Source organism: Athene noctua, chromosome 1 (assembly GCF_965140245.1).
Source record: "Athene noctua chromosome 1, bAthNoc1.hap1.1, whole genome shotgun sequence".
In the NCBI taxonomy this organism is placed as follows: domain Eukaryota; kingdom Metazoa; phylum Chordata; class Aves; order Strigiformes; family Strigidae; genus Athene; species Athene noctua.
In genome coordinates this window covers 54,089,602-54,103,672 of record NC_134037.1, presented here as the reverse complement: position 1 = coordinate 54,103,672, position 14,071 = coordinate 54,089,602, and the positions used below count along the sequence as shown (strand labels likewise).

At 41.5% G+C, this 14,071-nt stretch overlaps 1 protein-coding gene across 2 annotated transcripts in view; it reads left to right on the top strand.

Moving 5' to 3' along the window:
• The window catches only part of LAMA4 (laminin subunit alpha 4), a 113,408-nt gene that overhangs the window by 29,341 nt on the left and 69,996 nt on the right, over window positions 1-14,071 (top strand). For both annotated transcript variants that reach the window (XM_074896177.1, XM_074896178.1), the window contains exons 3-4: window positions 6,214-6,338; window positions 10,761-10,841. In XM_074896177.1, coding sequence (XP_074752278.1) covers window positions 6,214-6,338; window positions 10,761-10,841 — 206 coding nt within the window. The remainder of the gene's footprint in view (window positions 1-6,213; window positions 6,339-10,760; window positions 10,842-14,071) is intronic.

Sequence of the window (14,071 nt, the reverse complement as noted above, 5' to 3'; positions counted from 1 at the left end):
TCCATAAGAAATTCCTAAAACTAACAGTGCATCTCATTCACAGTGGCTGGAGAGAGAAGGCTTGAAATTATAAACCTCAAAGATCAAAACATAAAACATATATCATTATGCTGAAGTATTCTTTTTACTATTATTACTTTGGTACAGCAATGAGTTCTGGTGTGCTGGCATGGACGATACTATGCAGTTCTATAACCTCAGGTATGAGGGTATCTCCCAGATTTGAGGAAGTCAAAATCTACATCCAGATGTTATACTTCAGGCCAATCCACTGGCCTAGCAATAAATACAGACACACTGCACAGCAACGTAAACCACCTGTATCTCTTTACCTATATAATTTATTTATCCTTGTGCAATCATTCTGCATTGTTGTTATAAGACTATCTCTCAGGAGAACAAGAAATAAGGGAGAAATAAAAAAACAAACCCCAAAACCCAACAGTTCCTGCTATATTGTAACAATGACTGTTTTCAGCTCCAAAGTAATATTTAGAATCCCTAACCAGGGCTTGAGGACACGTCCAGATTTGAGAGATAATATTTGAGAACCTAGGATTTGGGGCTTTTTTTTTTGTTGTTGTATAACTTTACCAGAGGTAGGGCTGAGTATCAACTTTTGGCTGGCCCTGGAGGGTCCCCATACCATATAGCATTAGGTGTCTAGCACAGGTCCTCTGCACTACTCTGTCTTTCTTTTACTTTATAGGGTACACAGAAAATCAGGCTGCTGTTTCTGATGGAGGAGGTTCAGCCTGCCTAAATTGTACTGTGTTAGCCATCCAATGAAATAATTTCACTATTACTGCCTAAATGGCACATTTAATGAAGCTTGTGCTGTTGAAGACGTTTAGACAGACCTCTTGTCTCTTAAATTCAGGTTCCTATATTAAGGTGGGGCAGATTGCCACCTCTCAGATTTTCAGTTACATTCATTTACAGAAAACATGTTTGTCTTGTGCTGGGAAAGTTGTCCTAGTACCATTGCCTGAAGAGAATCAACAAATTTTTCATTATTATTTGTGCACAAGTGTACGTACTGAGCAGAACTGCATCACATGAAGTGCTCTATGATCTCAGAACAGTGGTTCCAGCTTTACATTCCAAGAAAATCAGTTCAGAAGCTCAGTGCTGATAATCATTCCCTCCCATAGCACTTTGTAATGTGCTTTTCATGTGTGTAAGGTATAGATAGTTACAGTAAGGGCCAGGTAGAAATGCTCACCCAGATTGATGGTACTCAGTGAGAATAGAGTAGTAGGACCAGCTGAGGCATTTTCTAACATAGGAAAAAACACTCCAGCCACTCTGTCACCTGACAAGCTGCTGCTGGTGTACTGAGGGATGAATTATTATAGGCTATAGTCTCATATAGAAGCTTTTAGAAGCCAGGCTGCTATTATATTGGATTACTTCTCCTGAAGCTGAAATGTCTATGAGGAAGGGACACCTCTGCCTTGACTTCTGCTTTATGAAAATAAAGGTTGTATTAACATGGGCATACGGAAAGAATTGAGCTTAGAATTTTAACTTACTGCAGTTTGAAACGGTTTACCAAAAAATGAGAGTATTATAAAGCCTAGTTGCAATATTTCTAACTGCGTGGTTGCATCTGTTTCTGTATCTCACTCCATATCTCACTCTGCTCTGTACAAAGACAGAGACATATCACTGCATATTTTCTAGAGTTTTTTACTTCAGTCTTCCTTGTTTTTCAAAGGAAACCAAAACAAAAACTATATACTGAGTTTCTTTATTTGAAAAAGTAGACACCCATATCAGTAAACATGTTTCAAGAATTTTTTGAGTACGTCTGAATGAACCACTGAGACAGGGAAGGCTATGAGCAATCCCATACATAGCCCAATTGATAACATCAACCATAAATTATGCCTTTTATTCTAAAGCATGTATGAATACCAGGACCAAGAGAAGCCTGTGCAAAGCAGTTCTTTAAAATACAATAAATGGAATTCCATTTTTTTCTTCATCATTATTTCTCTGCCAGAAGTGATCCACTTAGAAGCAGATGCTTTTCTCAAACTACCAAACCAGTGTCACCTAGCGCTGAGAGTCACCCGTGAGCTGCAGTGAGGGTGTCCTCCCTGCATTCAGAAATGTCTCCCAGGCTTATTCCAGTCAGCAGCTTTGTTGGAGATGCAAGCTAATGGAACATAAAATATAAGGACTTTTTTTTTATCACTGTAAAAATATGATTGTAAATGTCCACAGGAGTTTTGACTTGTTAAATAAGATAAAGCCACTTTTACATAATCACTAATCAAAGAAAAACTACAAAAGTGCCTCAAGCACTCGGCTAAGAGGGTCTTTGGGGTAAAAGGGCCTTTTAGCACTTTCCTTCAGTTTAGAAGATGAAAAACACTGCAGACTTAAGAACCAACATTTGCTGCCCTGCTCTGTTCATCAGAGTAGTATCTGAGCTTTGGAAACCAGTAACAGATTTCTTCTGATAATATCCACGTGTTGTTGGTGAAATGAATTTGCTCAGAGCACAAACAAAGAGCGTGATGAAGGCTACAACTGAATGCAGCCCAAAACAGAAGGCAGCCAACCTGAGACCTTCACATACAAAATAGGTTTCTCTTCGAGCACTCAGTGCCCACACTCTCATCTCTTTCTTGAGATTCATTAACATCACTTTTTCATTGGATAGTGACAAACGCAAACTATTTTTAAAACTATTAGGCTTCCTGTGTTTTCTGGCTCATGCTATGTGCCTCACAGCTAGTGCACTCTCGCCAGAGAGGAGCGTGAGATCTGGACATCTCCCTAGCGGCTGCCTGCCACTCTGCCTTCATTTGCTCTCAGTTTCTCTAACCACCAAGTTTCTTTCCTCCTCCTCCTCTTCCTCCTAGTCAAGCTATCTGTATTCTCTCATTTTAGAGCTTTTTAGTTAAAATAACCTTCTGGTTTTCTGTATACTAAATACTCTCTTCTTTACAGCAAATATTACTATGAAAAACCACCTTTAGCTCTACAGCTATTGGTGTCTAACCTATTTAAAGATTCATGGAAAAAGAGATTGACTTTTTTCCTTTCCTTATCCTATTCTACTTGCTGTATAGTTCCCTGGCCAAATCACAGCCTGTAGAAATGAATAATTGCTCTGCGATGGGTTCTGTATGACTATAAAGCATGCAGCAAGACAAAGTCTTCTAGAATCAAAAAGGGTCTAAGCTAAACTACTGAGTCCTAACTGGGGAGCTTTAATGGGATTCAGATAAGAAATATTGGCTAAAAAACATCAGATGTGTTTTCACAAGGGTGAGTGTCCTTTACTAAAATGACACTTTTCAATGTAGATTCAGGTTATCTGGACACAGATTTAGGGAAACAAAAAAACCTAAAACAAAAACAACTAACCAAACAAAAGAAAAAAAAAAAAGAAAAAAAAAAAAACACCAAACCAAAAAAGATCAGTGTTACCAGGAAAAAATTCTGCCACTAAATCAAAGTTACAGTACTCGGATACAAAACTCATTTAGCAATGCCTGTGCAAATGAAACTTGACTATTTGTTTTCATTAAATGTCTTCCCTAGTTGCATTCCTCTCTCCTCATACTCTTTTCTTCTAAGAACACACCATGTTTGGAATAGAAAGTGAGTTTCAGATCTGTAGGGACTGGCTCAGATGAAAAACTGGTAAACTGAGCTCAGCCACCTGCAGCCTTGCACTGCGGAAGAAGCTCCAACTGCAGAGAGGCGGAGGTGCCCCATGACCTGTGCTGGGGAGCACCCTCCTGCTGTGAGCACTCCTGAAATCTGACACCCAGCTTTCCTGTTATCCCAGGGACCGCCATCTTTTGACAGCACAGTGACTTCTGTGGTGAGATTAAATGAGTGCCGGAGAATAAACTGGGGCACCACAGTCATTTCCTAGCACCTGTGCCAACTCTGAACATAGCATAAGAGATCCCCTGCCAGGCCCGACTGAAGGTCTCTGCAGCCCAATATTGGGTTTCCAGTGGTGGCAATAGGAGATGCTGTTAGGGGAGGGCACCTAGCCTGGCCCATTTCTGAAGTCTCTGATTTTTATTCTACCAGCATCCACAACTCCTGCATTAGGGTATGTTAGCAATATGTACATACCTCCTGAGTCTTTTTAACATCTATTTATAAATATATTGTCTATTAATTTCTCTAGGAAACCCCTTTTTGTCCCTGCAAAAACTGTTACCTCCTGGCAGCAAGTTGCACAAGTTTCCTACCTTCTGTATAGAGAAGTACCTTTACAAGTCAGTGCCCCTTGGCTCTTGTATTGAAGGATTTGTGTGAACCATTGTCCTGCATTCAGCTTACCAATTTAGTAATTTTACATAACCCAAACACACCCTGTCAGCCCTTCTCTCCCAGCTGAGCCACACTAACATTTTTGGTTTCTGTAACACACGGGTGAATACTGAACCAAACTGGTGTCAGCACCAAGGCCTAGGTGATCCCAATAGTGACTCTTCCCAATTCTGAAAAGTGACTGTTACATCCTACCCTTCCTTCCTAGTCTTTATCAGCTTTCAGTTTGTAAAAGAAACTTTCTTCAAGACCCCTGACAGTTGTTTTTTTTGGAAGTCCAGATATGTTATGTCCTCTGTCTCCCCTTCATACACTTGCTTATTTGCACCATTACACAGCAGGTTACTGAAGCAGAAGTTCCTGAATTAGATGATGCTTAATCATATACTCAGAGATCTTCTCCTTTATTATAGACACTGTCATCTCACCAGGGATGGAAATCGTATCCATCAGTCTGCAGTTTCCATGATCCACTGTTTGTAGGTCAGAAGAGAAAAGAATCAAGCACCTTAACCCAAAACCACAGGAAATATGCACTGACAGAGTAGTTCTTCACATATTTCTGCCATGGAGCTGACTCCTTGCTGCCTCAAGCCTTGCAGAGCTACTTGCATCTGTACTGTATCAGTACAAAATGGTGTGACTGGAGAGTTCTGATTCAGGGACATTGCAAAACTCATTGCACAGTTGCAAGAAAGAAAAGCACTTCTGCACCTTTTCTACTCTTTTAAAGTAATTCAGGGAGACAGCTAGAATTTGGAGGGTTGTGGGGGGTTGATGACAACTTCTGTGTATTTTGCTAAAGTGGAAAGGTGGACAGGAATCTGCAGGAATCCTGCAGCATGCAGGAGCACTGTTCATGTACTCTGCACCGGTCACCCACCACCTTGCCATGTGCCTAGGGGGAAAGGCCACATAACCTGTGGCACCTAAGTGCCATACAAAAGGTGTAACAATGCTGACTTAAATCAATTTAGAACTGTTCACAGTAAATCTTGACATATTTTTTTGTGATGGAAAATATTATCTGAGAGACATAATTTTGTACCTAGCATCATGAAATATTTTGGAAAAAATATCCTGTGTGAATTGCAACAGCTTGATTTACTTCCATGGAGTCCCAACAATATCAGCTGGTGACCAGTTTCCCTGTGCGTGAGGAAGCTTATTTCCTCACAAACATTAAACCATGGAGATAAAGCTTGCTTGTAAAGTGAGTGACATTCTGTACAGCTGCTCTGTATCTTATAGAAAGGCCACTTACAGAATACTCCTACTTCTTCCCTTCATTAAGTGGACCTCCTTTAAGGCTGAAAACAAGGTGTAGTAATAACACATCCCTTCATGCTGTAACACTTTTCATCTCAGAAGAAAAACATCAGAGCCACTGGTGTATTAGCCACCATTTGCAGGCAGATTGCCCCGATGCTTTTTTCCAGTCATCAAGAAGCAGCCTTGCTGAAACCTGTATCCAGGCTGAAATATGTTGCTAGTATCTACAAGCAGATTTTGTTGTTTTGGGGGTTTTTTGTGTTAGTAAAAGGGATTTTTTTTCCTGCTGGCACATGCAATTCAAAACAGGACTGCTAGCTACACCTGAGTACCTTTGACATCTCTGACAACAAGCAGTGCTGCTTCTGCTCCAGCACCTGGCAGGCACATATGTCTGTTCTATCCTGTAGAGCACAATGCCAACTCTTGCTGGACGGCCAGTGTAATCATTTATAGCATTTTTATTTGCAGCAGTGCTAGCTGGTTTGGCTGCATCTGTCAATGCCTTGAAGGGTCGAGGTCTGGCATCAGCCCCTATTCTGCTTGGCTGGGACTCCAGCTACATGAATTATTTCTGAATTAGGCACCACCTCTGTTTAACTTTCACCACTGTCTCTCTTTCCACTGAAGGACTGCCAGAGAAACACAACAGGACACCACTGCGAGCAATGTCCAGATGGCTTCATTGGTGACGTTGTCAGAGGAGTGCCCGCGTTCTGCCAGCCCTGCCCCTGCCCCCTGCCAGCACTTGCCAAGTATGTAATGAGTCTTTGCTTCTCTTTGATTTGGGCTGGCTTTGTCCCTTTCCAAGGTGTGGTCAGCATCCCTTCCTGGATGCAGGAGGCAAAGACTGCTGCCCTTGCCATCTGGGGGAAAATAAGAGGACTACCACGTGCTCACATTTATAACCACAGGAAACAGCATTTCATTCAGAAGGTGTAAAATATCCTTAAGTACACATACCAATTCTTACCAAGAGGGAGGAAAAAAATATTTTAGCAAATTCAAGTTGCCCTCTTTTCTATAAAAGAGATTATTCAGCGGTCTGGTTACTTTTAAGAATCCCTTGAAGACCAATTCCTGAGTAAGGTGGTTTCAGAGATGTACGTGGCTGAGACAGACAGACAAACAGAAAGATCAATCCATGACCTCTGGAGGGTAAAACCAACCACAAAAAACCATAATCTGGCAGTCTCCTGAGTCAACAGCAGCTGGATCTGTTTAGTACAGTACTGGTTAAAAGGAAAGGGCTGGAGGACCCTGTGGCAGGTACAGGGCCCCTTCAGCAGATGCCCCGCTACCTTTGGGTAAGAAACTCCAAAGCCTGACAGAAAACCAAGACCAAGCCAAAGAACTTCAACTGTTATCCACTTTGTGCCTTCAGAGGAAACAAATAACTACAATCCATGACCAGCTACTAGAAACTGTTAGTGTCACGTCAGTAAGCAGCTGAAAGAAATTATCAACTTCCTCTTGCTTGAGGTCTGTGCTCTGGGAGAGGGGCATCTACGCAAATCCCACTATAGTGCACAGAAGAGGTGCTAGTAAATACTTGCCAACGGGTCAAAACTATTTTTTAGTGAGCTGCATACTCCCCTTGTGTCATTTCCCATTCTGCTTTCAGCAGGGCTTCTCAACAAAGGGGACTTTCCTCATTGTATTTGTTTGCTGTTGCTATAGGATTACTCATGCAGCCTTAAGGTGGGATGAGCTGCATTTTGCTCAGCTACTCATTGGCTCAAAATGGCAATGGAGCAAAATTACTCCATCCAAACTCCCACAGATCACCTCTTGGCTTTGCAGTGAGCTGCAGATAATCTGAGGAGGGCTGTGGGGTGGAGAACAGCTATTGTTGAAAAACTGCAGCTTTGCCTGAATTAGAAATAAAATACTCCATAGGCAGGGGAAGAACTTGGCTTTGCTCCCACATAAAAAAGGTTAGGAGTCCTGGAGCACATGTCATACGAGGAGCAGCTGAGGGAACTGGGATTGTTTAGTCTGGAGAAGAGGAGGCTGAGGGGAGACCTCATCACCCTCTACAGCTACTTGAAAGGAGGCTGCAGAGAGCTGGGGATGAGTCTCTTTAACCAAGTCACAAGCAATAGGACAAGAGGGAATGGCCTCAAGTTGCACCAGGGAAGGTTTAGACTGGATATTAGGAAGCATTTCTTTCCAGAAGGGGTTGTTAGGCGTTGGAATGAGCTGCCCAGGGCAGTGGTGGAGTCCCCATCCCTGGAGGGGTTTAAGAGTTGGGTTGTCATAGTGCTGAGGGATCTGGTGTAGTTGGGAACTGTCAGTGTTAGGTCAATGGTTGGACTGGATGATCTTCAAGGTCTTTTCCAACCTAGATGATTCTGTGATTCTGTGAGTGAGCAAGCTCACAGATGAAGCAGACCACTTTCTCCAGTTTTAGTAGCGGCTGTAATGCCAGAAATAGTAGAAATACAACAGTCAGAAGCAGTGCTTTTTCCTTAGCAAAAGAAAGTGATATTTTTTTAACCTGTTGGGCACAGAGCACTCACTTCAGTGTAAGGAGCTGTTCTCTCAACCGCAACCTGGGCAGCACAAAAGGCACTCCCACACAAGATCTGGTCTTTACTAAGCATGGTCAGTCAAGCAAGGTCTAGTCTGTCCTCTCTACAGTGTGATTTGACAGAACATGTCTGGGTCTGCATTCATCCAGCCCCCTGCCCAGCCTTGCGGCCCACGAGGCTCTGCAGCAGTGCCCCCCTAAAGCAGGGATCTGGCCAGCCCGTCAGCCCTGAGAGCTCAGGGTGGTGGGACCAGCAGGCACCTGAGTGACAGGCTATCTCTGCCAGTGCAATGGGAGATGGGCGCAGAAGCCAAGGAGCACTCCCCACTTCAACATGCTCCTTAGCCCTTCTGCTAGGGACATAATGCCTCTCCTATTCAAGACCACTAGAGATAAGGAAGCCTCAAACCCAAAAGGACAGCAGCATGGGATTGAGAAGGGAGAACAAAAGTTGCAAGCAGACTGAATGCAGATGCTTCAACATTAGCAGCAATATAGGAATTGGACTTGATGATCTTCATGGGTCTCTTCCATCTCAGGATATTCTATGTTCTGTGATGTGTCACTCCTTTAAAACTACCTCAGTAAAAATCCACTTCAGTTTTTCAGGGTTTTCCCTCAGAAAAGTCCTGAAGGCGATAGTTGAAGGAATATCTGATGCCAGTTTGCCTCATACACCTACTTAAATAACATGCAGAAATTGCCTGCTCAGCTTTTTGCGTGAGAGAGGCCTGACCACAGCAGTGGCCTTCAGCTGGGGCTGAAACAGGCAAATAATAATGATTAAGCAACATTCAGCCTTGCATAATTAAATTCAAAGAACAGTCTTTCTTATTTTTTTCATTTTTTCTCCATTAATCCTACTCCATTTATATTAAGGCAAACCGGTAACTATACCAAAGAGCAGAGAAGCGTTAAAAGCCTAAAATAAAGAACATCCAAAGGATGTTGTTTTGTACTTTGTTTTACTTTGGAAATAGCCAGTGAATTCGTAATAGTTAGACAAAGTGACTAAATCTGTAAACTAACAGACTCATCAGATACATATTTTTTCTTGGGATTCATGTGTGTGCCTCTAGATTTTCTGACCAGACTATCTTCATATCTGCTATCCTGGAAACTTTTGGAATAACTTTTGGACATCACACATGAAGTGTAATGACATCTCTTGGGAATAAAAAAGGAGGATGGAGATTGCTTCACAGTCCAGCAGATGTTACTTCTTTTCAAACCTGAGGGAATTATATGAACTTTTTTTCTTAAAAGATCACAAAAATGTAAAACTTCAGGGAAGCTTCAGTCTTATTTCATAACAAGTCCACAATGTGGTTTTTTTCAACTACATGCAGGAATTATCCTCTGTAAAAGAAGAGGAAGGCTGCCAAACCATGTGATTTTCTCAATATGTTCTCATAAAAGCTTTACAGAAGTTAATGTAAATTTGTGAATTCTGTGAGAAGAATCTCATTTTATGTTCTCTCTGGTTATGTGAAATGTTTTGAGACAGCAGAGATCCAGGCACAGATTATTTGACCTTGGTTATCCAATCATCTGAGAAATGTTGGTGGGAACTAAAATTAGGGAGGAATTCTTGTCACCTTTCAATGCTGCTCATTCCTGGAACAAGCGGTGCGTGGATCATGCTCTTTATCATCGCTCAGAGTCTTTTGTCCTGTGTGAAATGGATGCAGCCTGGCCACAGCTGCCCAGCACTGTACAACTCAGGACCTACATTTTAGCAACCATGAGCCTGAAGATGACAACTGCTGCCACTCTCTTCTCTGGACACATTCCAGTGCTGGCAGGAATTTACTCACCATACTGCAAACTAACTGGAAATATCTTTAGGACTGTATGTCTTTTTCCTGAACATGTATTTAAGCCATGTCCATCACTATGTTTGAAGTGTATACAATTTTAATTTTCCACATCTGGCTGCTGCTGTTCCTTGGGACACATATTTAGTTAAACATTTGCTAAATCCTGAAAACAGAAGAAAGCAAAGGAATCCATGATTTAGAATCATGGCAGCAAATATACAGCCCAAGTCATCACTGCAGTCAGTATCACTACTTGGCATGTTGGTCTCAGAAGAGGCCCCAGACTCTTTCCAGCTACTCAGAGAGATGGTAGAGCAGCCTCAGTTACTGTAAACGGGGATGGCATCACTGAGGTCAGGTTTCACCCCTCAGTACTTCCAGATCGGATTTGAGGAAAACTGTAGGATTTGCATAGGGAAATGTTGCACCCATTCCAGAATCTCTGTTCCTGAAGTACTCACTGTAGAATAAGAGACAGAAATCAATTTGCATGCCATACACATTTGTCTTAAGTCCCTTATCTAAAATGTGTATATCAAAACCTGCAGGTATGTCTGATCTACACTGCAAGACAAGAACTTCTATATATCTGTATTTATATAGCTCCATAGCACTATATACTAATTAGTGCTTTCCACAATAATTAAAAAGACTGAAGGGGTATAATGTGAAAAACATGCAGAGGTTAAGAATAGCTATTCAGCAATGAGTAACCAAGAACCAGAGCTCACACTGACAGCAAATGTCCATAATGTAATGAAGAAATACTCCCAAGTGTTTGCCCTTACCTGCTATTCTAACTATGCATTCTAATGAAATTCCAGCTTTGCAGTCTCCTGTTACAGAAAAAGTGGAGGCGTGCGCTGTGTCTGTAAGGAAAACTATGCAGGACCCAACTGTGAAAGGTAAGAAACTAGCAGCATGACTTACTGGACAACAATACTTCCCATACAGGGAAGAAATCTTGTGCATGTGTTTTCATCAGGTTAAATCATGTATGTTAAAGGATCTCATTCAGTTCCTACTAAAAACCAGAGGAACTTGCTGCGGAGACATGTCAGGGTAAGACAGACATTTATATCTGATGCATTTTGATCAAGTTCTTGCACTTTGTGTACCTTCATGTGGTGATCTTCCTAAAAGGAATACAATTTACTAATCAAAATACAAAATACAGATCAGAAAAAATAGCTGAGGTGAAAAATAACTATCACATAGATGCCTCTTGCAGTTCACCACTCTAAAACATATAGTAGGCTTCCACCAAATAAATTTTTCAAAAGCAAAGGATAAAATCAATTATCTAGTCAAATTCTTAATGGGCAGATGCAGCTTTTTTAGTTAAATTTTAAATGTACTTCTCAGGCATAATTCAAGAAAGTCAAGCAAACAACCAAGACCAGTGTTACTTTTCAACTTTCCCTTATGCCCATAAACAATTTCTGGTAAACATCCTCTAAATAACAAAGTACACAAATAAATGGAGCTATACAGCAGAACTATAACTTATTCTCCTATCTTGTAAAGGGCCATCTTACTCATTATGAACACACATGGTTGATGTTTCAGTGAATTTCAGAGGCCTGATTACAATTCAGAAGTTCTCCTTGAGTAGCCAATAAATTAAAACAGTTCTAACACAAAGACTGAGGGTTATAGGATGGTTCAGACACTGGCTTCCTGGAACACTTCATTTTGTTTTTCGTTAATGCCCCTGAAGTATTTAAGACTTCAGTCCACTGTCATTAATGGGCAAATCTTTAATTCAAATGATACTTAATGTAACTATCAGAGAAGAGAGAAAGGGGATGCTTGAGATGCAAAGAGAAATCAATATGAAAAAGGTAAGATGAAAAAAAGAGTGAAGGCTTTTGCCATTACAGATGATGCAAAAACATCAGCATATTACCTCTGCATCACTAACATGGTGACAGCAATATTGAAAGTCCTTTAGACAGATGGCACAAAATAAAAAAACCCACCCTTGTTTCCAGCCTTATGGCTGTATTCTTCTGTTCTTCTAAAATGTCAGATTTATACACAGAGGATAATGCAGACAATTAAAAGGTCATTGAGGTTTCTTAATGGTTATTAAAATGTCAACCTAGACTACAAGCAATTCAAATCCTATGAAATGAGTAGCAGATGCAGAGTAACAGAAGAAAATAGCATCAGCTTTGTTTTCTAATAGCCACTACCCAGCCTGACACAATGCATCTGTCTCAAGGAAGGCAAAGTTGTGTAAATGAGTTAGAAAAAGCTACAGAAAGAAATCACCATGTCCTGGTCACCATGTTAAGTTCTTGACTAACTGCTGGGGTAAGCAGCAAGCACTGGCAAACAGGACTTTCCTTCTGGTAGGCTCCTGGTCCTACTCCCATTTGTGTCAGAAACGACGAAAAACGTTTCAAAGACTAATGAAAAATGCATTGTTTGTTCCTTTCCACTTGATAAAGAGCAAGTCTCTGCCTCACATATGCTGCTGCTAGGCACTGCCACCACTCCCTGCTCCCACTGGCAGCTCTCATGCTGTCAACATGCTGGCAGGGGGACTGGGGGATCCTGAGCAAGAAGGGGCACTGCCCCTGTCCTTTCCTGCAGCCCAAACAGCAGCTCGTGTCCCCAGGGAGAGGAAGGCTGTGTCCTGCTCACTGCTCTCCTGAGCAGTTGGTGACTGGTGCCGTGGAGCAGTGAGCTGCAGGACATCCCTCCACGGGCGGCGCAGGGGATCCCCAGAGCCCCACACCGGGAGGCAATCTGCTTCATTTCCTCCGGCATTCGTGGAAGGGGCTGGCTTGTGCTGCTCCAGGGCCTTGGCACAAACCTATCCAGTTCATGTTTGCCAGCAAACGGTGTTGTGAAATCATGGAGGCCTTTGCTAGGAACTGAGAAACCTAGCTTCCCAATTGGAAATTTAGGAATGAATCATTTTGCTCCTAGACTTCAGCAGCAATAAGGCATTAAGGTGGTAGTGGATGAAATCCAGATTTTGTTAATGTCTGAATGTTAAAATACAGCTGAACAAATGATACTTTAGTGTCCAAAGTGAATAGATGACTAAAAGGTTCTTTTAGCATTGCCAGGGAAGAGGAAGTTAATTTCTTACTGATTAGTAATTACAGGAAGCAAAGATGGCTGTAAAATGAAACAAAGATACCTTAGCAGCTTTATTATAGGAGAGGAAATATTCTTTGTTAGCAACAAAAAGCCACTTATTGATACAACAGAGGAAAAGACATTTACCACTGGCATCTACTTTTTCAGGCCATAAAGTACAGAGATGGAGCAGTATGTTTCCATCCATCAGCCTCTGCTCTTCTCACATGCTACCAACTATTCAAAAGAGGCCAAGTGCAGTTCAGCCCTATGAGACGCATTGTGTGACAAAGGAAAGGGGAGAGTGAAGGTGACACATTTATCTTTAGCTCTAAAAGTTTCTATTTGTTTTAGGCAGCTACTCCAGATGAGGAGATATGGCTAATAAAAATGAGTCAGATGGTCATAAAAAGCAGCACTTACAAAATATATATGTGAGAATGTGAGGAACAGCCCACTACGTTTCTGGCAAGTAAACTGAAGGCTATATTTCAGAAAAGAAGAAAAAAAAATCACCTTGCCCTGATCAGAGGGCAGAAATTGTGGGCCTGATGGGAATAGCATGCAGTCTTTGGTAAATGCTGGCTGAAGGCCAGAGCTGGATAACAGTAAGCAAAACACTGGTCTGACTCCAGAACTCCTCAGTGGCTTCTGTGACTTGGTGGCCATGTTAGACAGACAATCATTTGGAAAATACCTAACTACAGAAAATTAAAAAGCAACTCTGCAAGATTTTGAGAGTTTAGAAAAAATCAAATGGTTCTACAAATTATTTAAAAAAAAAAAAAAAACACAGAGGGGTTTTTTTTCTTGTTCAAACCTCATAAACGTACTGAAATGTTGAAATTTGGGAAAACACTACAATCTCACATTAGCTGAAACAGTAGAAAATTATAGCAAGACTTTTGGCATGACTGAATAATAGCATTACCCACCACTGCCAGCTCTAACTGTCATGGTAATGGGGAGTGACTCCACAGAAGTCAGTTAAATCACACTGCAATCATTGTCACATTTACAGGTCTTTGAGGGGTGCACA